Raw genomic sequence first — 24,394 nt, 5'->3', positions numbered from 1 at the left:
CGAAAAGCTTTTTCCTCTGGACAAATGTTCATGAATACTGAAATGAAATTTCATTTCAGAACTCCAAAATTTTGCTTCATAATTTTATTGGATGGGTTTTTATCAGTTTCAAATTACTTTTACATTATTTCATGAACACGTCAGGAGCAGCAGCGCATAATTTGTGGCTTCTGTTGAGTCGTTGACACAAAGCGTCAAACTGTTTCATAGGAATAGGGACAGTAGAAACTTTGATCTAGAAAAACAAGATGAAATATTTCAATGTGTACTAAGCAGCAACTGCCTTTAATGATTGACAACTAATAAATAAAAAGACTATTTCAAGTATTACATCATATTATGACAAGTCAGCAGCACATATTAGACACTACTAGTACTGCCATGTTATGAAATAATGTAAAAATTATAAATATAACAAGGAACACATTAAAATGAAATTTTGGAACTCAAATCTTTTGGAAATTCTGATTCATGGGAAATTTTGAAAATTCACTCTGATTTGGATCAAGAATAAATTTTGAAATTTCCAGTGAACTGAAGATTCCAAGTTTCAGCCATCTCCAGTCAGGATTTTCCTCGGTCTTGACAAACGGTAGTTGATCTTGGAGCCATTTGCAGGCAGTGTAAATTAGAGCAGCTCTTAGGCTGCTCTAACTTGTGCCACATGACCAAACTGGCATGCAGCAGGCCTAGGTCTGAGGGACAGTAATGTATCTAACAAGCTTTTTTGCAACCCCATGGCTGATTTGTATTGTGCATTCATTGGCCATAGCTGCAGATCTTGGCTAATATTTCTAGATTACATTTGTAACTAATATACATGGGCCCTGTGTCAGGTCTTAACTGTGACAAATTCTTTTCCCCTCCTCCCCCACAAAAAAAGACAAGCTAAAAACATAAAGCAATGCATATGCATGTAGTTGCATTCCTTTGTCCAGAGACTGACAGAAATGGTTGTGATGTTCATTTAAAAATGTCTCATTGTTCTATTTTGCTCTCTATTTAATTTTTCATGAAGACTTTTTAAAAAAGCAAAAAAACCCAGAGTGCATCAATATGTGCTTAAACAATGCATAGCTTTTCCTGACTAATGAAGTTATCAGACAACGCCTGTAAAATATGCAGCTAAAATTAACTCCTGTTTGAGTCCTTGCTACAATATCTATTTAGAACTCTCAAAACACTTAGGCCCCAATCCAAAGCATAGCACTTAAGCACATGCTTAGGACATGCTTTCAGCTTGGAAAAGATGAGACTAAGGGGAGATATGATAGAGGTATATAAAATCATGAGTAGTGTGGAGAAAGTGAATGAGGAAAAGTTATTTACTTGTTCCTATAATATAAGAACTAGGGGCCACCAAATGAAATTAATGGGTAGCAGGTTTAACACAAATAAAAGGAAGTTCTTCTTCACTCAGTGCACAGTCAACCTGTGGAACTCCTTGCCTGAGGAGGTTGTGAAGGCTAGGACTATAACAGGGTTTAAAAGAGAACTGGATACATTCACGGAGGTTAAGTCCATTAATGGCTATTAGCCAGGATTGGTAAGGAATGGTGTCCCTAGCCTCTGTTTGTCAGAGGGTGGAGATGGATGGCAGGAGAGAGATCACTAGATCATTACCTGTTAGGTTCACTCCCTCTGGGGCACCTGGCATTGGCCACTGTCGGTAGACAGGATACTAGGTTCGATGGACATTTGGTCTGACCCAGTATGGCCATTCTTATGTTTTCTTTCTTACGCTTAACTTTAAACACCAGTCATTTTATGGAAGTTAGTGGAATTACTCATGTGTTTGAAGTTAGGCATGTAATTAAAGTGCCTTAACACTAAAGATTAATATTCCGTGGATAGTAAAGTGTTACTCTGTGGGTGTGTATTGTACATATCTTAGTTTATATTTTTCAAAGCTGTCTAGGGGATTTATATATATAAATATATATACATACACCCTTCCCCATCCATTAAAATTAACGGACTGTATATAAATCTGCTAGGCAGCTTTGAAAATCTGAAATACACCACTTTTATAGACACACACACACACTCTCTCTCTCACACTAATATGTACATTACATATAGTGACATATAACCATAAAATGGCATAGCAGAAATTCTTTGAACATAAGCTGGGTATACATGAGGTCAGATTTTAATTGTAGCTCTATTAGCAGCAAACCGCAGGTGCTACCTGCTTATTATTAGGCTCCAGAAGCAGCATGAAATTAATAGTTTAACCTTTTCGTCACTAACATGGTCCTTGTTAATATAATTATTCCGGCGCCATCCATGCACATAGCTGGTGTAAAAAAAAAAAAAAAAGTACAGTATAAATACAGAATAAATTCAATGCCACCTTCATCTGATGAAAAGAAAAGAACAGGAAACCAGCCAATTTTATGTCTCCTTTCACGTCACCCACAACAGCCTCAAAAGTAATGTTCGCCAAATCCCATACTTCCACTTAAAAAGATCCCCAACAAATTCTTCTGAAGATCCATCTGCTCCACAAGTCAATCTATCTACAAACTCCACAGTTCCTCGCTGTATTGTATTGCATGCGTTGATTGGAACTATTTGGAGGAGGGACTTCAATGGCTGCATGGAAAGCCTTTTCAACGGTACACTTGTTATGCCATGGGCTTGACCCTGCTCCACTGAAGACAATGGGTGTTTTACCATTGACTGCAATGGGAGAAGGATCAGTCCCTATATACATAAGTAATAACCTCCTGGCCTGAAGTTAATGGGGAGGTGGGGTGGATCCCACGACTTCTGAATCAAATCAGATGGCTTAGCTATCATTGTGATAATTCTAAAGAATAAACCCCCTATTTCTTTTGTTAAAAACAACAGTCAACTTGCATTAATGGCACTTAAACGTTGGCTGAATTTTTGACCCTAACCACAAGAGCAGGTACCTGTGGGTACACACACACACACATACACATACAGTCACCTTGCATGAAAAACAATTTAAAAATATTGCCCCCAAACACTTATCTACAAAGACATCACAACAAACCAAATGAGTTAATAACCCCACTTCATCATTCCCAAAGGAAAACTCTTCCTGGTCATATCCTTACCAAGTAGTGACCTATATTTTAATTCCTATTAGCACACCCAGCAACCAGAAAGTATCCTATTTGTACTTTATTTGTTGGTCACATGTATGGCCCAAAGCCCACTGAAGTCAATGTAATGACCCCTCCATTGATTTCATCGGGCTTTGAATCGGACTCTGAAGTCTCGACCCAACCCCAAGGGGAGTCTTTTCCCAAGGAGTTGCACTTTCCCCTCCTGTCTAGGGAGCTGTAATTTTTCAATGTTATAGAAAAGGAGACCATGGAAAGTAAATGGATGCTTTTGTACACAGCAAAAATCATCTGCTGAGAATTTCTTTCACTACCTGCAGAATAAGGCTCTTGCTTCTCAGTGTAAATGAATTCTTTTCTTTCATATTTGGCTCTGATCCACTGTTCTCGTAGCAGTCTGAAAAAAAAACACAGAAAAGGAGACATAGTCCAGAATAAGCTAAAAAATAATTTATGATCATTAATTCTTCAATGGAAATGTGAGTGCAAGTTGAAAGCCCTCCAAAAATTAAACTGTACATGAGCCGGAGTCATTGGCTTGGCTTGGGTTTCCTCTGTTTGTCAGTTAGACCACAAGTTGATTCTTGTGCCCACAATTCTAATGGAACTTTTAAAAATGTATATGCAAAAATTAGCAGAGTAACTCAGCATCTAGCCTCAGTGCAAGATGTCCTTCTTAACATAAGAGTAATTTCAAATATTATTTCATTTCAATTTGGAATGCTAGGCCAGGAAATACTTTTGTCGGATTGAATTCTTTAACTAGGGGGATCAGTCCAGGAACAAAAGGAGAAGATTGTCTCAACGCTGCTGGTATAGAGCAGAAATCAGGCATGCCAATGACAATGCATTTAAATGGTTGACTTTTCAGCAATTAAAGATTGAGAGGTATCGTCTCTTCTCAATGCCTGGAGCCTATGCAAAGAGATCTCTGTGCATCAGGATGAGACGGTACTCCTCAGTGTAAAAGAGCTGAACTCGAAGCGCATAGCAGAAAACTTTGTAGAAAACCATCCGTCTATTATTAAATGCCCTACATTTCCAACTGAAATCTCCAGAAAGGAAACTGGTGTCATTTATACTGCACACAAGATCTTTATTTTCAGAAAAACATTTAGATCAAAGATTACAAATAAATTAAAATAAAAAAGTCACTGCTAGCATTAATGAGGGTATTTGGCCTGGAATTTGCTGTAGCCTCAAGACTGTTTTAATTGTTCCTAATTGTCTATTGACCTACAATCTTAAGAGCACCAGGTGTTACTCCAAGTTTGTTTCTTTGTGGGCACATTTAGAAGTAGGTTATACTGATCTCAGCAAGAGTATCACTCAGCAATGACCTAGTATTGGGTTAGATTTGCTCATCATTTGCAAAACTCATGGCACTTCAACCCCATCATATCTGTGTGACCAAATAAATAATGTGTTCATGGAAGGATAACATATGTATTCATGCTTTTATGAAAATTAAACACAGTATCTGCTTGGCATAACTTCCTCATTCTCAAAAAATGCTTCAGAGGAGAAAAAAAGTGTTAATTTTTTTTAAATTGATATATTTGGATACAGAATGCTGAGATAGCTCAAATGATATCAGACTTCCATTGCATCTGACCTCTCTGCCTTTTCCCCTCCCTCTTCCCATCCACTTGTTCCTTCCTTTCGTTTTTTGCCTCTTTGTGTATGTCTTTTTCTTTTATTGTTACCCCAACCTTAATGTATTATGTCTGTGTAATATTGCCTGATTCTGTATGGTCTGGCCTTGCAACTTTGACAAGTTGTAAAGTTGCGTGATTGCATTATTTGATTGGATAGCCTGTGAAATGTGCAGTATTTGGGTAGCACCTACAAGCTGTAATTCATTTAGCTTTTGTATTTGTTTCCTTATGAAAATGAATACAAAATTCATCATAAAAAAATCATTTCTAGCTGCAGCAAAAAACTTAATCAAATTTACAAGAGAATATTCATCCATATCAGTACGTATAATCATTTCCTGGTCTGTAAATGTGGGGATAGTGATATTTCTTTTCTCCCATCCATTGTCTGTTTTATCTACTTAGATTATAAACTTTTCGGGGCAGGAACTGACTCTCGCTATGGGTGTGTCTACACCACAAATGAAGGTGTCACTGGAGCATGGGTCGGCACATCCATGCTATCTTTAATCTAGCAAGCACAGGTAACAACAGCAGTGTCGACAGGGTGGCATGGGCTAGCCACCTGAGTTCAAGCCTGCCAGGGAGCTTGGCTATGTACTCCGGGGGCTGGCCCATACCAAAGCCCATGTCACCATGTCTACGCTACTGCTGTTACCCAGGCTACCCAAATTTAGGCTAGCATGAGCATGCCTAACTGCGCTACCACTACACCTTCACATGCTGTGTAGACATACCCGGTGTGTACACACAGCGAATAGGCCAACTGGGCCCAATCTCAGTTGTGAACTCTAGGCATTACTACAATATAAATGTATTGGATCTGCCTTTCCCCCTTTGCCTCCAAATCCCTTTTCGTCTTATTTTCATATCTGATCCTTAATTGTTAGGTTTGTAGCTGTAATCCAGGCTGTAAACTCTACAGAGCGGCACAGATCTTGTCTTCTTATGTTTGTAAAGGGCTATGTCCATCTAGGAAGCTACAGACCTATTACGCGACGTAATCACAAATACGTTTAAATTTTACTATCCTACTATTTTCTTCAGTTTGGCTGTTGCAGAAGGCCAATATCTCCTCAGCCAAACTAAAACCTCCACACCTGCTACTCTTTTGGGGATGAGGGCTGGTACCTGTGGCACAGCTTAGAGAGACACTGAGGGATCAACGAAAACCATCAAATTCAGATATGGTCATGTCCACAGCTGAACATTTGAGAAGCTGATCAGAACTGAATCTTTGAAACTTTTCAAACAACACTAGTCAGAATTTACCTTGGGGAGGAAAATTCAGAGCACCCACATTAACTTCAATGGAGTCTGCTAATTTCAATAGGAGCTGCACCCGCTTCGTACTTCTGAAAGTCAGGCTTCTTATGTAGGTGCTTAAATATGGATTTAGGTTCACGTACACAAGTTTGAAACACATCCCCTTACTGTACAATGCAAATTCTACAGCAGGTATTTTAGGTCATCCGTACGCCTTAGGAAACACTTTTCTACAATTCTGTATTTTCTATGAAACTGGCAATGCTCAAGAATCTATGTTTCTACACACACCTGCAGATGTGCACAAATTCATGAGCCATTATGCTGGGACTCCGATCTGTTTGATCAGGGCTCTGCATGAGCAGGTCAGTTGCAGGATGCACTCTATACGCTTATTTGGCTGTTAAGGCCTGATCCTGAGAGGTCTGAATCATTTGCAACTCCCAAGGAAATCCTGGACCCATTGAACTCACTGGCAAGATTCCTATTAAGTTCAGTAGGGGCTGGATTTCTGCGCTGGTGTGAGCAGGAGTTGTAAGTGGTTAGGACCAATGAAGCCTTAATTGAAGGCTTCAGAACACAGAGCCCACTGATTTCAATGGCAGTCCTTCCACCGTTTGCACTGGACTTTGGATCAGATCCACGTTTCACTTTAATGAACCCTTGGGGCTGCTCTACATATGTGCTGTAAACTTATTTCTGCATGTTTGATTTTAGCTGTATTTACCATGATGTAGGCTCTACATAAACTGAACTGAAGGGTAAAGAAGTAAAGAATTAAAGAAGCTGGGACAGACAATACATGCCAAATAGAGAACCAAATATGGAAAACTCCCATTAACATGAATAGGACTTCTCTAAGCAGAAATAATGGCTGCCATTTATTAGGTTTATAGTGACCAGTGGGCCCTGTAATGAGGTTGATATTTCTAGGAATGATCCAATTTCTATTTCAAAACTTAGAAGATACACAGCTTTTGCAATCTGATCCAAAACTTACAGCCCACCTAAAGTCTGTCAGACTGTTAGATACAGGGAATGTGTCATTCCTGGCAAATGACTAGAAGGATGGTAGTGGGCTCTTTGTTCTGTAATTAACACAAGAGCAAACTGAAATAAAAAATCAAAATGAGAGCAAAATTTAATGGAGGAGAAGAAAATAGAACAGGTCTTGAATATGCTACCACTAAAATAAATGGAAAACTCCCATTTGAATGAAAGAGATGGCAGAGCGAGAGGTCAAAGAAAGGGTCAGATGGCATTGTGCTTGAGAAATCGAAATCTCAATTTTTTTTTTTTACTTGTTTGCTTTTGGAAATGAGAATGTGCCATTGACAAAGTAGATGGTTTCAGGTCAAAGGGACAGCAGCAAAGGTTCCAGATGGAGTCAGTTGAGTCATTTTAGTTCTGAGTCAGATGCCATTTAAAATGAAGCAAGTAGCTGGCACAGATTCAGGACAAGTCTCTGTCTAATAATGTTTTAAAAAATACCACATCACAGGAAAAATATATTTATGGAGGTGAAATTAATAGGAAAGAAGCAGATGTCTTCCTCCCTTCCTCACTGCTTCAAAGCCATTTTCCATTGAAAATATAAAGCAAAAACACTAGGAGTGTCCAATAAAGAGCTGGCTGGAGAATAGGGTATTTTCCCCTTGAAAAATATTGATGAAAAAAATTCATTTTCATCCAAAAAAAATAATAATAAAAAAATTCCATGGAACATTTAGGCTTATTGTTGAAAGTCCAAAACCTTTTGGCTGAAAACGTAAAGTTTTGGTTGGGAAACACTGAAATGAAATATTGGGTCAATCCAAACAGAACATTCCATTTTGGAGCAGTCTGACAAACTGTATCTGCCTGCACCGCCACAGTGCTTCATGGGAGGTGTAATTAGAGTACCTTATGCTCCCAGTCTCCCTTACTGCCAGGCTCCCTGGTTGGACTACATCTTCTATGATGCCCCAAAGTCTCCTATCTTGCATCATGGAAGTCACCTGGCTCTGAGGCATCATGGGAGATGTAGTTCAGCCAGAAAATCTAGCCCACATAGGAGAATAGGGACATAAGGCACACAAACTATGATTCCCATGTAGCACTGTGGTAGCTCATGAGGATGTAGTTCAATGTTGAATCAAGCCAAAACAAAGCCTTGTGATTTGGGAAATGTCCTTTCTGAATTGAAAGGTTTGGTTTTCAGGTGCTGCGGTTTTTTGACAAAAAGTTTCCACAGAAAGCAGACACGTTTCACAAACAATTTTGTTTAATCAAAAACACACAGTTTTCCATCAAGAAACAATTTTGACTGAAAATTTTCAACTTGCTCCAATCCAATGCCAATTTTCCTTGAATAAACGGTCTCCCTCCAGCTTCAGTGTCACAGATATGAAGAATTCAGAGTAGCAGCCGTGTTAGTCTGTATCCCCAAAAAGAAAAGGAGGACTTGTGGCACCTTAGAGACTAACACATTTATTTGAGCAGATCCGATGAAGTGAGCTGTAGCTCACGAAAGCTTATGCTCAAATAAATTTGTCAGTCTCTAAGGTGCCACAAGTCCTCCTTTTCTTTTTGGAGAAATGAAGAAAGAAAAGCAACCAAAAAACACTTATACTCTGGTTAAAAACACCTGCTCAGTTAAAGTCATTGCATAGGGACGGACCAGTTAAACACCACATCTGGCTCACAGCAGCATTGTTTTTTAAAATGGTGAGCATTTGGGTTAGAAACGTGCAGGAAACAGCCTGTGTATCTGTACTGTTTGTAACCCAGAACTCCTCCGTGAATTAAATAAATCAATATGAATGAATAGTCTTTAGGACTCATGACAAAAGACAAGATGATTTGTATGGGGGGGGGGGCAGATTCCATAGCACTGAATGGAGGAAAGTGGGTAGATTACAAGCAATCATGTGCCAGTAGAAGTTACCAAATTCAGTCAAGCGTTTCAGAAGTGACCAGTGATTCTGGGTGTCCAGCCTGAGACACCATAAAGAGTTCTGATTTAGAAAGTGCTGAGCATCCCCTCTCTGAAAGCAGGCCATTTTACAATGTCTCAAGTTGGGCAATGGTGACTTTTGAAAATGTTGGCCGTAACACCTTAGTAAGTAGGCAAGAGTCAGGTATAAAATGAAACCCTTAACCACTATGTTTTATGGCTAAAGGGAAAGAAGATCTTGTTAGTATCGTTACCAGATTCCAGTAGCATTGGCTATTGTCACATTTCCATGACAGTTGTTTTCATAGGCTCACAACTTTCTGAAACATTCACCCGGGGAAGCGACAATTTGGAAACAGTGCCTCAGGGCCATACGTTGATAACAACTAGGATTTGCACAGAGAGCGGCTGACAGTATGGTGGCAAAGCAATGGAGAACGGCAACTGGTTAATTCTGCAACACGTGCAGTGTGTAGTGGCCCACATCTACCTGTAGGTAGCCCACAGCCCTTGAAGATTCTAACCTCTCTTGCACCAACCTATGAGGCTGGTTGCCAAACCAGGACTGCACTGTGTGCGCCAAGCAGGACTTACTTGGACATATTATTTGTATAACAACAGCATGTAGAGAAGGGGCGGGCAAACATTTTGGCCCGAGGGCCACATCGGGTTTGCAAAACTGTGGCTGTGCCTCCCCAAACAGCCTGGCCCCCTGCCCCTTATCCACCCCCTCCCACTTCCTGCCCCCTGATTGCCCCCCTCAGAACCCCTGACCCTTCCAACCCCCTGCCCGCTCCTCATCCCCTGACCGCCCCCTCCAGGGACCCCCCACCCCTAACTGCCCCCCGGGACCCCACCCCCTATCCAACCCCCCCTCTCCCCTGTTCCCTGTCCTCTGACTGCCCCCCAGGACTCGCTCCCCACCCCCTTACCATGCCGCTCAGAGCGGCAGAACTGGAAGCCGCCCCGCCTGGCCGGAGCCAGCCACGCTACCCGCACAGTGGCATAGCTGCGGGGTGGGGGGACAGCAGGGGAGGGGCTGGGAGCTCGCCTCCGCGGCCGGGAGCTCAAGGGCCAGGCAGGATGGTCCTGCAGGCCAGATGTGGCCCGTGGGCCGTAGTTTGCCCACCTGTGACCTAGAGGCCCCAAACTGAGACTGGGGCCCTGCTGTGCTAGGGGCTGTACAAACACTTAGCAAGAGAGAGCCTCGGACAGCTCACAGTCTCAACAGACAGAGCGTGAGCGGGGAAACACATACAGAGATGGGATACGACTTGCCAGTGCTTATAGAGCAAGTCAGTGGTAAACTGGGAGTGTCACCCAGTTCTCCCGATTCCCAGTCCAGGGTCCCAGTCACTGGACCTCACTGCCTCTTCTCAGTGCAGCTTAAGCCCAATGTAGCAGAGGTATTTCTGGCTAGGTATAGTAGCACCAAATTGGTGCCGGCGTTGTATGATGCTTCTCTGCAGGTTGGACCTGAGTACCTAGGTGAAATGCCAAAAGACCCCTCGTGGGATGCGTTCAGACAACAAAACAGAAGACGCATAGAGCCAACTAAGAATGGAGGATTTTTTTTTTTAAGTTTGACATAAGACTTCTGCTAATTGCCTACAGTTTCCACTGTCAGGTGCCACAGGCTCATCTGACCAGACACAGACCCCCTGTGGCTTAGCTTACCATCCAGTCTCCCTGTCACCCCCTTTTTAACAGGCTGGGGAAGCCAATTTTCAAACTCCATCTTCTGTGTGAGAACTGCCTTGCTTAAAGATACAAAAACCCAAATAATAATAAAAAAGAGATGTATTTTTTGTGAAAAGGCCACCTGTTGTGTGATTCAAGTATGGAAAATTCACAATAGCACAAACATGGGACCTGACTAAAAAAAGCATGTGGCCTGAGAGACAAAGGAGCTCCCGCAATGCTCCATATCCTGATGATTTATTGAGCCCCAACAACATGCTCAATGCTGTACAAAGTGTAGAAGACATGGTCACCGTCACCATAGCTACCTATATTAGCTAATGCCCATTTATGATGGTTTCAGAAGTTCTCACTTGCTTGTTTCTAAAAAAAATGACTACACCAAATAAATCAATCATCCTCCGCAAACCACCACTGGTATCTCATGGCTGGTGCAAAGTGCAATCAAAACAATTACACTTCTACGAAGCTAGAAGTCATTCTTAATAGTTGATTAACATAGACAGACTACAGCAGCATGGCTAGAAAGAACAACACAAGTTAGAATGCACCGCTAGAACCTGGCTTAATAGGCCTAATCCAAAAGCCTTTTCAAGTCCATGGGAGCCTTTCCCTTGTCTTCACTAGGCTTTGGCCCAAAAGTGGCTATGTAAATGGGTAGATAGTCTTCTCCCTTAGCAGATCTATTCCATACATGTTTTCACACCTGCTGCCTTCAGAGACATAAACATGGTCTACTGCGTTTGCTCTTGTGAGGTCTGAAGACGCAACCCAGCTGTGAGTGTGAGAGCTGGATCCTAGCTCTGTTTGCAGAACATCAACAGAATGGCTTTCTAAATTCCAGTCTGTTACATTTGTGCAAATCCACTTAAGGCAATAGAGTTACACAGTTATAACTGATGGCATGATCTAAAAACAATGGGATTGCAGACAAGAGGGAAACAAATTGGGCAGAATTTGGTACACAGAAACCCCATTACTGATGCTGCTACAGCTGTTGCATGGGCACGGGAGGACCCAGCTTCACTTTCAGGGCCCAGCATGGGTTTGCAGGGCTGGTAGTTAGGGGAAAAGACAAGAACAGAACAGAAGAAGCGAGCATCTAACGATCTGTGAATTGAGCATATTAAACCTGGAAAAAATATCAATAAATAATCATAGTTGCTTTTTCAACTAGAGCAGTGCTTTGAATGACTGAACACATTTTTAAAGTACTTTTAAACTGCACAATAGCAATGATATTAGAAACCACTATTTTTCTACCTATAATTATCTCTTTTTATATTCATAGGACTATCCAGGGCATGGACCCTACTGGGACATTGCTGTTTCTTGGATGATTTGAAAGCACCTGACCGCTCTGGCTTGTCATCTCATCATACCCCAGGTACGGCAACAGCCCATGGTACTTTGTACTCTTATTTAAATCTAATGTGTCCTGCACTCCCACCAGAAGCACTTGGGCACTGAATGCTGATTCATTAAAATATTATGTTGTTAAAGATGAAGGGCCTGACGCTGATTTCACTCACATCAACGTAAGCCTTGAATAACCAAGATCAAAACCTGGTCCAAAGAAACGTATAGACTGAGGCTACACACTAGATTTCACTTATAGCATTAGTCATGCCACAGCAGGATTACAACTCAATCTGAAGATCTTGCTGCTGGTAAGTACGAGTGAAGGTGTGGATTTAGATCCACAGAAAGTAAAGCCATATACAGAGGGGCGTTTCTGTATTTTTCTAATCGGGTTTCAGCCAGCTGCGTCGACAAATTAAGACTTGTCTTTGCCTCTGTTGATAAGTATTGGTAGGCTTCCTTCTTCATCCACAGCTCACCTCGGGTACGTCTACCCTGCAGCTGGGACTGAGCCACCCAGTCCAGGCGGACAGACTCACACTAGAGAGGCTCAAGCTAGCAGACTAAATAGAGCCGCGTGGATGTTCCAGCTCTGGGGGAGACTCGGGCGAGCCACCTGAGCTCCGACCCAGGGGGTCAGGTGGCCTTGAGGCAGGAATGCCAGAAGCTCCTGAGAAGTGGAGCCCCGCCCCTTCCCCCTTGAGTCCCAATCCTTTCCCCGGGCCCCGCACGCCGCTTGCTCCTCTCTACGCCGTCCCTCTCCCCCGCTCTCCCTTAAGACTATGCCCTCCCACTTTTAAAAGTGATGGGGCCATGGCCCCTTGGCCCCTCCGTTCTGGCTCCCCTGACTTGAGGGCTCCAGCCACTGCCCGACCTACCACCCGAAGTGCAATGTCCACACTGCTATTTTTACTCACACTTAGCTCGTGTGAGTCTGTCTACCAGGGCTGGGAGGCCCCCTCCCTGCAGTAGACATATGGTTAGAGCATGATCCTACAAATCCTTACTCACCCTTGCAGTCCTTGCTCATAGCGAAGAGTGAGTAGTCAGAGCTTAGCCTTTACCAGTCGGACCACTCCTGCGAGTTGGAGGCTGCAGGTATCGGAGGCTGCAGGAGCAGGCATGTCAACCACAGCTCAGACAACCCTCCATGTGTGACTGTTTCCTGAATAGCCCTCGTTCCATGCTTGCAGCGCCTCTGCTCCCTAGCAAAGGGGGTTGGCTAGATACTGTAGCAAATCAATGTGCGTAATGAACACCCGACCTGGATTCCTTTGGGCTGCCAGATGACAGATAGCTGTTTTCCTATCCTAGCCCCTCTCTAAGGGTCACTTGCCCCAGGCCACTCATGTACATCACCTGTAACTTAAACACTATTGAAAGCCTCTCCCAGTTTCACCAGGAACAATGGCTTGTTGCCTTACTATTCTTGATGTTGCTAGCACAGTTTAAGAAGCTGGCATGTAAACACCCAAAGCACATGGAATCACCTGAGAGGACGCTACAGAGCATATGAAGTGCATTTGTAGACAGGGTTCCAGGTGTGTTTTAAAGCACAGTGTTGTCTAATTTTGCTCAGAGTAAGTACAGACAACACAGTGAATGAAACACTGCCAGCATCTGGGCTCTGTTAGGCTTTCCCCGGGCAAGCCTGAAATGCAGCTAAGAGAGCTAGACTAACTGGGCTTGGAAACAGCTGCAGACGTGGCTATTTGTCCTAGAGTGGACAGTTTGCGCTTCTGGCTACAGACTACCCTATAGTCTCAATTGCATTGGTATCAAGTAATTTCTGTCTTTGCTGGTAGGAGGACTGGATTTCAGACCACTTTCCTCTGTATCACAAGAGAGGCTAAACCAGGAAAATTAACATGACGAATGTTTTGTACAGAATCTTTCAAGAAGCTGTAAATAGACTGGCGGTTTCAGTCCAGCAGTGCAAGAGAGAAAATCAGCAGCAGTTTCCTCTTGCACATGCACAGAGCTGAATGGTGGTGACCATTCCCACAGCAGCTAAGCCCTGGGGATGAGCTGAGCTGCACCACCCCAATGGGGACTCTGGGAGACCTGCTTCAAGGGTGTTACCAGGTCTGTAAGAGGATGGAGGCTGTTGAACCATTCAGTAAGGGGTGCTCCCCTCCATAGCTGGCCAGCTCGGCTTGTCCGGGGGGAAAAGGAGTGACATGGCCTTTTGTGGGGGTCTAACAAGAAGGAGTTCTTGTTTGACTGTGGCTGGGAAGTCAACAGGGAAGGTTCTTGTGTCCTCCCTTCTCCATATGCACTTGGGAGGCCAGACACTATCTGAGCCCTTGCTTGGTGTCAACAACACCATTCTTAGAAGAGCCCTGTCCCGTCCTTCAGCACAGTGCAGCCTGTCTGAAGGGACTGCCCCAGGGGTGAACAAAAACTTGGCAATCCAGCCAAGACGTGTCTTTAACCAAAGGTCAATCAAAACTGTATGAGAAACCTCGGGGATGATTATGTAAAGTATTATTGCCACCACTTGTGAATAGGGAAACTGGGTCAAAGAGATTCAGTGGCTTGCATGGGGAGGCGGGGGTCTTGTCGATTCAGCATGGGAATGGCAAGCAGGTGGCACCAGATTGTGTCACTGCTGGGCTGTGCGACCTTGGAGAGGTCACTTCACTTTCTCTAAACCTCGGTTGAGATGCAATCACATTTACGTAACTTCCCGGGGCGGCTAGGAGGCCTTATTAAATAATAGGCCTTGTCTTCCAAACTTATTTGTGAAAGTAGCTCTTCATCACAGGGGAAATCCCACTGACGTTAATGGGACTCACTCACACGAGCAGAATTTAAAAGGTCTGGCTCAACATCTGATGCATGTAAGCAAAGCATTAAGGTCAGGCAGAGGCAGAGGCAGGAACAGATCCTGGCAGGTTCTGAATGCCCGGCCCTGTAATCAAGGCTCTGGGCCATGCTCCCTCTATGGAGAGGCAGAAAATTTGGGCAAAAAAGTAGCAAATTGTAGAAATATCATGAATTTGTAAAGACACACTTTTTTCCTCCGTTGAAATGACTTTTTGAGATGACTGAGCTCCAGTGTTCCAGCCGGAATTCTGTTATTTTTCCTATGAATACAATGGCCACAACTCTAGGTTCTTGGGTGATGTTTTCCTAACCAGTCCTTAGAAACGTGACCCTCCAGGATGAATGGGGCTCCAATTGTGCCCTGGGGGCAGGCTGTTTGTTTTATGGTTTGGTGTCACTCTTCTGAGAGGGAGCAGGCTTTTTTGCGGAACAGTAACAAGATGAGGTTGTTTTCCATTTTACAGCATTATTGTTCTAAAGGAGTCATTTACAGTAATTTACTCAAATCATTTCTCTAACTAAGTACTGGGATCTGATACCAAAAATCATATCAGACCAAAATCATGATCTGGTAACACTTTGCAAATGAACAATTCTCTAGTGCCAAGCCAAGACAGACTCAACCTGGTGCTTCCAAAATCCTACACTTACCATTGGTATTTTAAAACAAGGGTTGGGGAGAAAAAGACACACACAGATTCTAGCACACAATAAGAGAAATCAGTTAGGGATCCCATACACTCTCTTCCTCTCCATGGAAGATTTGTTTTGAAGAAAAAAAAAAAAAAGATAGAAAACTAAGAGAACTAACTTTTCTTGACAGCTATAGCAATAGGATTAAGAATCTAGTAAAAGCAGTATCATGCACATGGGTTCGATCTAGGACTTACTGGGAGGTATTTTCTGGTCTGCTTTAGGCAGGAAGTCAGATTTGATATTTAATATGGGCCCTTCTGTGAATCCTTCAATCATTTCCCCCACTCTCAGCAGGGAAGCAGAGCCAAGGCCCCAGCTTGAGAACAAAGGGAAAGATGGCAGGTGGTAGGGTTAAGAGTTGCCCTCTGCAGACAGGCAGAGCCCTCAACTTGGACTGACAAAGGGACAGAGAGACAGAGCCTGGAATGGAATCCAGAGCAGCTTGGCTGGCTGATTGCACTGGCGTGGCCAGATGGACTACGTCTTAACCTTTCTCTGTACTAACCCAAGGACTTCCGACGCTGTGTTCCAGTTCACTAATAACCCCTACTCTGTTTTTAAAAGGCTGCCAGGTGTCCCTGCATATACTTGCTGAGGTACATGGGTCCCTGAAGGATGCACAAGTCCCTGACCAGGAGTCTCTCTCAGTTGGACTCACTGGGCAGAGCTCCCGGCATGAAACAGGAGTGCCGGAGCCTAGAGGCTCAGTCTCATAGGCATTGAGACCATGTAGCCCCATCTTAAGTACAAGTATGACCCCTTGGGGAGAGGGGAAGGTCTGCCAAACAGAAGGGATTCCTTCAAGGGACCATTTAAAAGCTGGAGCATCCATGTCGATCCATGACAGAGTGACAAAGTGGTGCTGTCATTTGCCGATTGGCCAACACTATAACCTCATTCCTGGAAGTACTGCCTTCCAGGGGCCCAATCTTGCAGAGTGCTGGCTTCAATTGGTGTCAAGGGCACACTCGACTTTGCAGGATTGGGCCCTAGAGATGGGTCTAATCAGACAAGCAATATAAACAGATTTTCTCCCCTCCCTTCAAATGCTGAAGCAGAGTAATTTTGGGCATACTATGGCACCTTTGTCATGTTGGATTCCACCACTCTAATAATCCCAGCCCATTGTGAGTGTTTACCCGCATAGTACTATGTAGAGTCTCTCTTTTATTGTCCTATCCTGGAAGATTATGTCTTGGGCATATGATGATAGCTTTGACACTACAGAAAAGAGCATCTTTGTATTACAAACAACAGCATAGCATCTAGTATATCAGATGGTAGGGCCATGTTTTCATGCAGAAGGGCTATTTTAAAAGGTGGGGGAGGGTCTAAAAACCATAGTTAAAAATTCCTTAGAAACTTGGAAGGGTCTAGGGAACGAGCAATCTATTGACTCTTCCCTGCCCCATCCAACTGTAGTTATTAAATAAAATCTCATGCGTAGTACTAGCCTCCCATATAAATCCAGAGGAATGGAACTTCTCAAGGCCCTTTATAACTGAAACCCCGCTGGGAATTTAAAACCAAACCAAACCCTGAAAACTAAAATATTACAGAGGCTGCAGTTGCACAAACAAATAAATGCTGTTTACAGTGAAAATATTTAGTTACTTACTGACAGTCAGGAAATGTTGGTTTGTAATAAAATGGTGGTATTTTAGATTCATATCTTGCTTTTGCTACATTGTTTCCATTTGTGGCCATAAACTGTGAGAGGGAAAAAAAAAAAGAGAAAAAATTTAGCAATTTTAGCTCTGGTTCTTTCACCCATCTCTGGTTCAGAGTAGTAACAGTACTCAATTCTGCACACACGTATGGCAACACTCCATTGGGGCTTCTTATGGAAGGACGTGCTAGATCTTGTAGTCGTGTATCTGCAGGATAGGACCCATAGATTTCCATTTCTCTTAGCAGCTGCTGTCGTCAGCATGATGCATCATTCATCAGGCAGTTGGCTATATAGGCTGCTACAAACTTGGGAACAACCTCTTCCATCAAGATTGGACATTTCATCCCCGGGTCCAAATTCTGCCCTTGGTCACATGTGTGATCCCCACTGGTTTCATTGGTAGGTGGAGGTCAATGCATGGAACTAAGGGCAGGTCTCCCCCATTTCACACTGGCGGATTCTCCAAGCCAAATTCTGCCTTAACTTGGCCATGTTCAAGGGCAGAATCTGGCACTGAATCTGCTCCCTAGCATTTCTACCCTAGCCAAATGACAGTCAGAAAAAGATCCTCTGATTTTATTATTGTTTTAAAGAAATCTGTACCTATTTTTGCTCCTTGGGAAAGATTAAGTTATCGGCATAAAAATGAAGGGTGAAGCTTCTGTACAAAGCCACTCCAGTAAGCTAAATCTTCTGGAAGAGCCCCCTGCTGTTAATGGTGCATGAGGATGTGCAGGACTCAGCAATTAGTTTGTGTCTTAATCCAATTCTGGCCCTTTTGTTATACAAGGAAGCAGAATTTAAGAGCTATACTGACAAGAGCTCTTGCAATTCACACCAGCGAATGATTACCCTGACCAGCCTCTAGGTCTCACTATGCTCACTCCTCATAGGTACATGCCTTTGAGGAGTGCAATTCCTGCTGCTATACAGCAGAGAGAAGGAGAAGCAGCTGTTCCCCTGCCTCTGACACTTCAGTGGCATAAATGGAATTTGCACTCAGAGGTGTTGGCAGGCAGAATTTAGTTGATCAACACACCACCCCTATTTCACATTCAGGGAAAATGAGGATCAGAGAGGTTATGATCAAGGGATGAAATCCTGGCTCCATTGACCCAAGTCAATGAGAATTTTTCCATTGACTTCAACAGAGCCAGGATTTCATGCAATTTTTTCATAAGTGGCCTCTGAGTTTGGGTGACCAGCTCAAGACGCCTTGTGCGTGATATTCAGTGGTACTGAGCACTCACAACTCATACTGAAGTCAACGAAGGCATGGATGCTCATCACTCCTGAAAAATCACACCCAACATGCCTCAAACTGGCCCCTGGAATGGAAGAATCAAGGAGTCAGTACCCACTTTTGAAACCCGAGGCTTACATGACCTATCCAAAGTTTTACGCAAAATCAGCATCACAAGGAAGGCTAGAACCTTTCTCTCCTGGAGAATAAACTACAGGAAGTAGGTTGAAGGTTGGCAGTTTAGTTTAAAGGTGCTTTTAAACCTTCATCCTACAACTACCTCAGCAACAACAACATTAGAAAATGGACTTGTTTGCTGCCCTTTAACATGATTAGTCAGTCTGTCATGGCAGTATCTGTCCTCATTCCGTTCTGTTCTAGGATAGAAAGTGCTAAGCTGAAAACTCTGCAGTGATAGACACATACCTGCTCACAGAATTCAGTACAAATTCAATAATAAACAAAACACAGAGAAAACCTCTGCACTCTATGAAGCTGTATTTTGTCCCAGAGATTCTTATGCATTCAAAAAACATGAGTAAAGCCCCCAAGTTTTTGCATAAAAACCACAAGTCTCTAAAAATAACGATGTTAGGGTGTTTTATATGGATTGAGGCTTTATGGCTCCTGTATTCTAACTTTTCTCTATAGCCATGAAGGCTGGAAACAAATTTTTTTTAAATGAAAGCTCATTTTCTCATGTATATCACATGACTCCAGGAGCTGGGGCTTTAAGAAAACACACCAATCAAAGGACTCGTGATGAAATTGAGAGTTGGTAGCACGGCTCATGCCTTGGAGTACAATATATGTGAGAGCCTACAGGTTTTCTAGTTAGATTTATTAATTATTAGTATAGCCCCACAGCCAGCTAACGAGGTGTTTTTCATACAGAGAAGAGTTAAGGTCTCTGTCACAGACAGCACAATGTAAGAGCCCAATTCTGCAAGATGGGATTCGAGGGCTTTCAGGCCCTAAATAGCCAACATACTAGAGGTGATAGAATGCAACTAAAATAACATGAGTCAGCAGCAGGACTGGTTAAAAGTTTTTGAAATTTGCAATTTTCACACACACACACACACAGTCAAAATTTCTATGGGAGAAAACAAAATGTGCCCAATATCGCTGCTTGTCTGAGCTTGTCAAAAATGGGATTACATTTTTTGTGACTTGTTAAAAAATAACGTATACCTCAACTTGAGCATCATCCCACGAATCTAAACGGACTGATTTCACTTTGCTGACTTGCGGGATATTGCGATGGATTCCTGAACAATTTAAACAGATAAACACTCCTAGGGTATGCGATGCCCAGTCTGGATCTGAAAGAGAAAAAAAGGAAAAAAGGAAAAGTATTGCTTTGGGACAGCTAATTGGAGTACAGAATTTAGCGAGGGGAAAAGTGGACTAAAAGAGAGAGTGAAATTTGGAGATCTCCCAGAGCTCAGAAGGGCTTTATGATTTTGAAGGCATTTAATGTGCAAATGTACATGCAAAAGGAAGGCAAGTTTGTGGGTCTAATTTACATTCAAAATTACCATGTGAAGGGCTCGTTTATTCACACAGTTACTGGATCTGCATGCACAGTCATAGTGAACCTAACCACTGTAACGTTCATCTCTCTTCATTGTCAGCATTTGTTCATGAAATGAAGAGGAGAAATTCCAACTTTTGTGATAAAACCTACGTCCTACTGAGGTGCTCAGGCACTGAAGAAAACAATTATAATTATAGTAGACACATCACAATAATAATAATCATAAAAAAACCCCATACTATTGTGCCAAGAAAAAGCTGGACAAAAGAGACATCATCAAGGGGCTGGATTAAATGACCTCTTGAGATCTCTTCCAGCCCTATGTTTCTCTGATTAGAATAAAGGAATTCTACACAGGGCCCCAAAGTAACCATGGTAGAAAAGTTTCAGAGTAGCAGCCGTGTTGGTCTGTATTCGCAAAAGAAAAGGAGGACTTGCGGCACCTTAGAGACCAACCAATTTATTTGAGCATAAGCTTTCGTGAGCTACAGCTCACTTCATCGGATGAATCTGAACCAGAAGGGTTTTCAGGCTTTGTTTGAGCGGAAGATGAATGCTTGAGCTGCAGCTCTGCATTTCTGCTGAGCAAAGCCCCTCTGTTTACAGTGCTGGGCTCTGAGCTGACAAACAGCAAGGGCACTTTAAATTTGATTCCACTCTCACTGAATCCCTGGTTTGTTCCTTAGCACCACAAATGAGGGACGTCACATTCTACTGATAAACGCAGGGTTAAAGTAAGTTAAGGTGATTAACAGAGAAAAAGAGCAGGCGTTACAGCAGGACACACACACCAGCGTCTCTGGCTAATGCCCATGCAATGATCTCTGTTTGAACGCCCAGTAATAAATGTCAGCACTTGCTATTCTAACTCAAATGCAAATTGCCTCCTCGGAGCAGCTGAGCTTCCTTCTCAGCTGCCCCCAATCAGCAGGAGCAGTGAGGCACTCTGCACCTCACAGGATCAGGCTGTTAATGAATATGGGGAACGATCATTTTCTTGCAAACTGTCATAACTTGTTTATTCTCTTGCAGTAATTATGCTAAACATTTACTCTATACAGAGCAGCAATTATTTATAAAAGGCAAGAGAATGTGCTTTTTCTCCTTATGCATATTTAATGGCACCCTTGTATTGCAATTTGTGCAACCGAACAACAGGAATTGGGTTAGGAGGGGCTAGTCAAAGAAACTCAGCTCTAGGTAGTCTCTGTGGTTCTCCCATGCTAGCTTGGAGCTGCTCCTTGGGATCCATTGTTAAAGTCTGTCTTAAGGAGAGGACCATGAGCTGCTTCCCCAGGCAAACCCCAAAAGAGGAATATGGGTTATCAACATCAACCTGCAGTTTCGTTGTTCTGATTTAAAACCAATTAAGCAAAATGAATTGCCTGGTCAAACTCATTTTATAACCACTATGCCCCATTTTAGTCTACAAGATTCTGTCACATCTGCACAGGAGGAGAAACCCTTTTCCCAGGAAGGCCCTAGTCCTGAGAACCAGTGACAATTCTACTGTCCCAGGGTTGGAATCCAGCTTCTAGACCCTATGGGGTCCTTTCATTCTGTGGAGTCTACCATCCTAGGAAGCTCTGGGACACAAGCCGAGGCTCAAGCCTGGGATATATCCATGATCCTGTGAAATGCTGAGCACATCTTGTCTGGTACCAAGCACCCTCCAGCCCTATCAAGAGCCGTGGGAGTTGAGAGTGCTCAGCACTTTGCACCACCAGTCTGGTTCTCCTCCCACTTACATCTGTGTTACTCTATTGAGCTAGGTGGCGTGACTCAGATTGACACTAACAAAATTCAGAGGAGATGCAGGTCCCATATATTTCCACCACAAAAGTAATGAAGATTGTTGTCAGGGGATAGATCAGTGGTTTTCAGTCTGCGGTCAGCTACATTTCCAAAGGGATCCACACCTCCATTCGAAATTTTATAGGGGTCTACAAATGAAAAAAAGGTTTAAAACCACTGAGCTAGATTATAGGCGTACCCGGAGAGTGATTAAAGTATGGGATATGCGTGTACACAAACTCACACTTTAATTTTTTGCACTGCTCTATCCCCTTCCATCAGGTGATCTCAGAACATACCAGTAGAATCAAATCCTATTCTATGGTACCGCCCAGAATCTCTGTGCTTCAAACAGTAAATGAGTCCAAAGTGCAACAGTAGCTCACATACAGCCTTGGCCTTCAGAATCTGCTGAGGAATGCTGGGCAAAGTCGAAGCATCAAGGACTCAAAAAGTAGCAGGTCCTTCACTTCTACCTGCACAGCTTCCAGCCAGGAAGGAAGGACATCAGCTTAATATCACGACTGAAGGGTGGCATCTCTAACCTGTCCCTCTAATACAGCAGCCAGTGTATTCGCCCTAGTCCCAGTGAGATGCTCAGATCCATAACCTTCTAGTGAGTGGTGCTTACTCCTCCCATCTCAAAGAGCAAAGAGAATTTTACTGCCTGCTTCTCTTTAAAATTACCTCCTGCATTGGTGTGGATATGATCGTTATGAAACCTTATTCTCACTCCAGCCCCATACAAGTAGGGTCTATAATTCTCGTTGACTTTGGTTTGGAGAGGAATTAACAAGTTGTATAGAGACTCTGAGCACTTTTATAACCACGGACAGCCATCACCAATCACACCCGGGAGTCATGGCTCATAAAAGTGACGCATGACACGTCCGTGGGGCATAGCTACAAAGATGAAAGTGGTGCAGTCGCACCAGTGCCCATAATGTTATGGGGGCCCATTAGGTCACTCGACCTTTGGCCCCATTGTAGTAAGGCCACAGTCTACCTATAGGCAGACGAGGCTCCAAGGACACAGCAGGACATGGCCTCTCTGCCAGGGAAGCACTTCCACGCGCACCCCAGCTACTCCCCATCCCCAGCATGAGTAAGGTCACGGCCACAGCTCCTCAGACATTGAGCGACTTGGAGCTGCTCCTGGCAGCACCTCAGGAGCTGCTATCTGGGGCTTCAGCCACGAGAGCAGCAACCCGCCTGACTCCAGGTCAGCACCCTGCCCACCTGCTGGTCCATGTCCGACCCCTACACAGGTCTGCTACCCAGGAAGACCCCAGCCCCTGCCCTGGCTGCTGCTGCCTGGATTCACACATTGAGGCAGTGAGGAGCTCATCTGGAAAAGTGTGGAGGGTGGACTGGGCAGTGTGGGAGTTGTTGGGAGCTGACCAGCGGGTGCAGGCTGAGTTGGGTTGGGGGTGCAGAGTAGGGGTGTGGAGTGCAGGGGGCCAAAGGGGGATCCCCAGGTCCAGTTGTGGTTGAGCTGAGTGGCTCCAGGGAAAGGGTTGTCAGGAGGTGGGGCCATCTTCCAGGGTAGCCCATGCCTGGGGCAACAATCAATTTCTCTGATATTTCCTACAGGGATGTGCTGTGACATATATCAGTATCCCTGTCTCTTGTTCTGATGACAGCGTGTGTGTTAGAAAAGAGCCCCTGCCCATCCCCCACCATCATCTCTGTCTTGAGGTGGCAACCCTCTAGCCCCCAAACCACTGCCCCATAGCTGCTGCCTTGCTGCAGCCCAGGTGCTCGGGGGGGAACTAGCCTTACCCAGGCTGTGCAAGGCACTTACACCCTGCATGCGAGCAGTCTGCAGAACAACCTGCCACAGGACATTGCCTGGAGTCTGGGCAGGCTGGATAACGAGGACACCAGCTTGTGACACAAGAACTGCCCTGCCCAGCAGCCAGGCCAATATCCTGCCTCCAGCCGGGGTTGATGCTTCAGAACTAGATCAAGAAATCTAAGCAAATGGGAACCCATCCATTGGGGAAGGTGCTTCCACCCCCTGCCCCACTTATTGCTTTGTTTGTGCCCAGAAGCATGAGGGTTGATAGACAAACTCTTGGAAGACTACAAGGGGAAATTGACCGGGTTGGCTCTTCCAGCTATTTTGAAATAAAAATCACTTTATTCCAGAACAGGTATTCCAGCCAATTTCCTCAGGTAGACAAGTTCTTCATTTTTTGAAAGCTACTGACAATAGCTGTGAATCTTCTAGTTATCCATATAAATGGATAATTCTTGTTTGTCTCCTACCAAACTGTGAAACTTTAACAATATGCTGTGTAATGCAAAATATCTTTAGCCTTTTTAAACTTGCTGCCTCTCCACTGCCATGAGTGTCCCACTTGCACGGGTGGGTGCCCACCGCAAAAAAGGGTTACCCCCAATTTACCATGTCTATAACGTTAATTATTGTGTGCGCCTTTCTTAAGTCCCCTCTGATTCATTTCCTCTGTCAACTACAGTTTAATTCTCTCTTCATTCAACAGTCTCTCCCTGCCTCAATCATTTTCATTATCACTCAGAACCCCTTCTGGTTTTGCTATTTCTATTCCCAATGGGGGGGGGGGGGGTTGGGGAGG

At 43.8% G+C, this 24,394-nt stretch overlaps 1 protein-coding gene across 1 annotated transcript in view; it reads right to left on the bottom strand.

The window, feature by feature from the left end:
- Positions 1-24,394, bottom strand: part of ADAP1 (ArfGAP with dual PH domains 1) — a 103,232-nt gene that overhangs the window by 65,966 nt on the left and 12,872 nt on the right. Inside the window, exons 2-4 of the mRNA XM_073362062.1 lie at positions 19,655-19,785; positions 17,164-17,255; positions 3,413-3,495 (exon numbers count right to left, since the gene is read on the bottom strand). Of these exons, the coding sequence (XP_073218163.1) occupies positions 3,413-3,495; positions 17,164-17,255; positions 19,655-19,785 (306 nt within the window). The remainder of the gene's footprint in view (positions 1-3,412; positions 3,496-17,163; positions 17,256-19,654; positions 19,786-24,394) is intronic.

The sequence above is a fragment of the Lepidochelys kempii genome, chromosome 10 (assembly GCF_965140265.1).
Source record: "Lepidochelys kempii isolate rLepKem1 chromosome 10, rLepKem1.hap2, whole genome shotgun sequence".
Classification (NCBI taxonomy): Eukaryota; Metazoa; Chordata; order Testudines; family Cheloniidae; genus Lepidochelys; species Lepidochelys kempii.
Note: the sequence above shows the minus strand (reverse complement) of the source record. Positions and strands in the feature narration are given on the sequence as shown.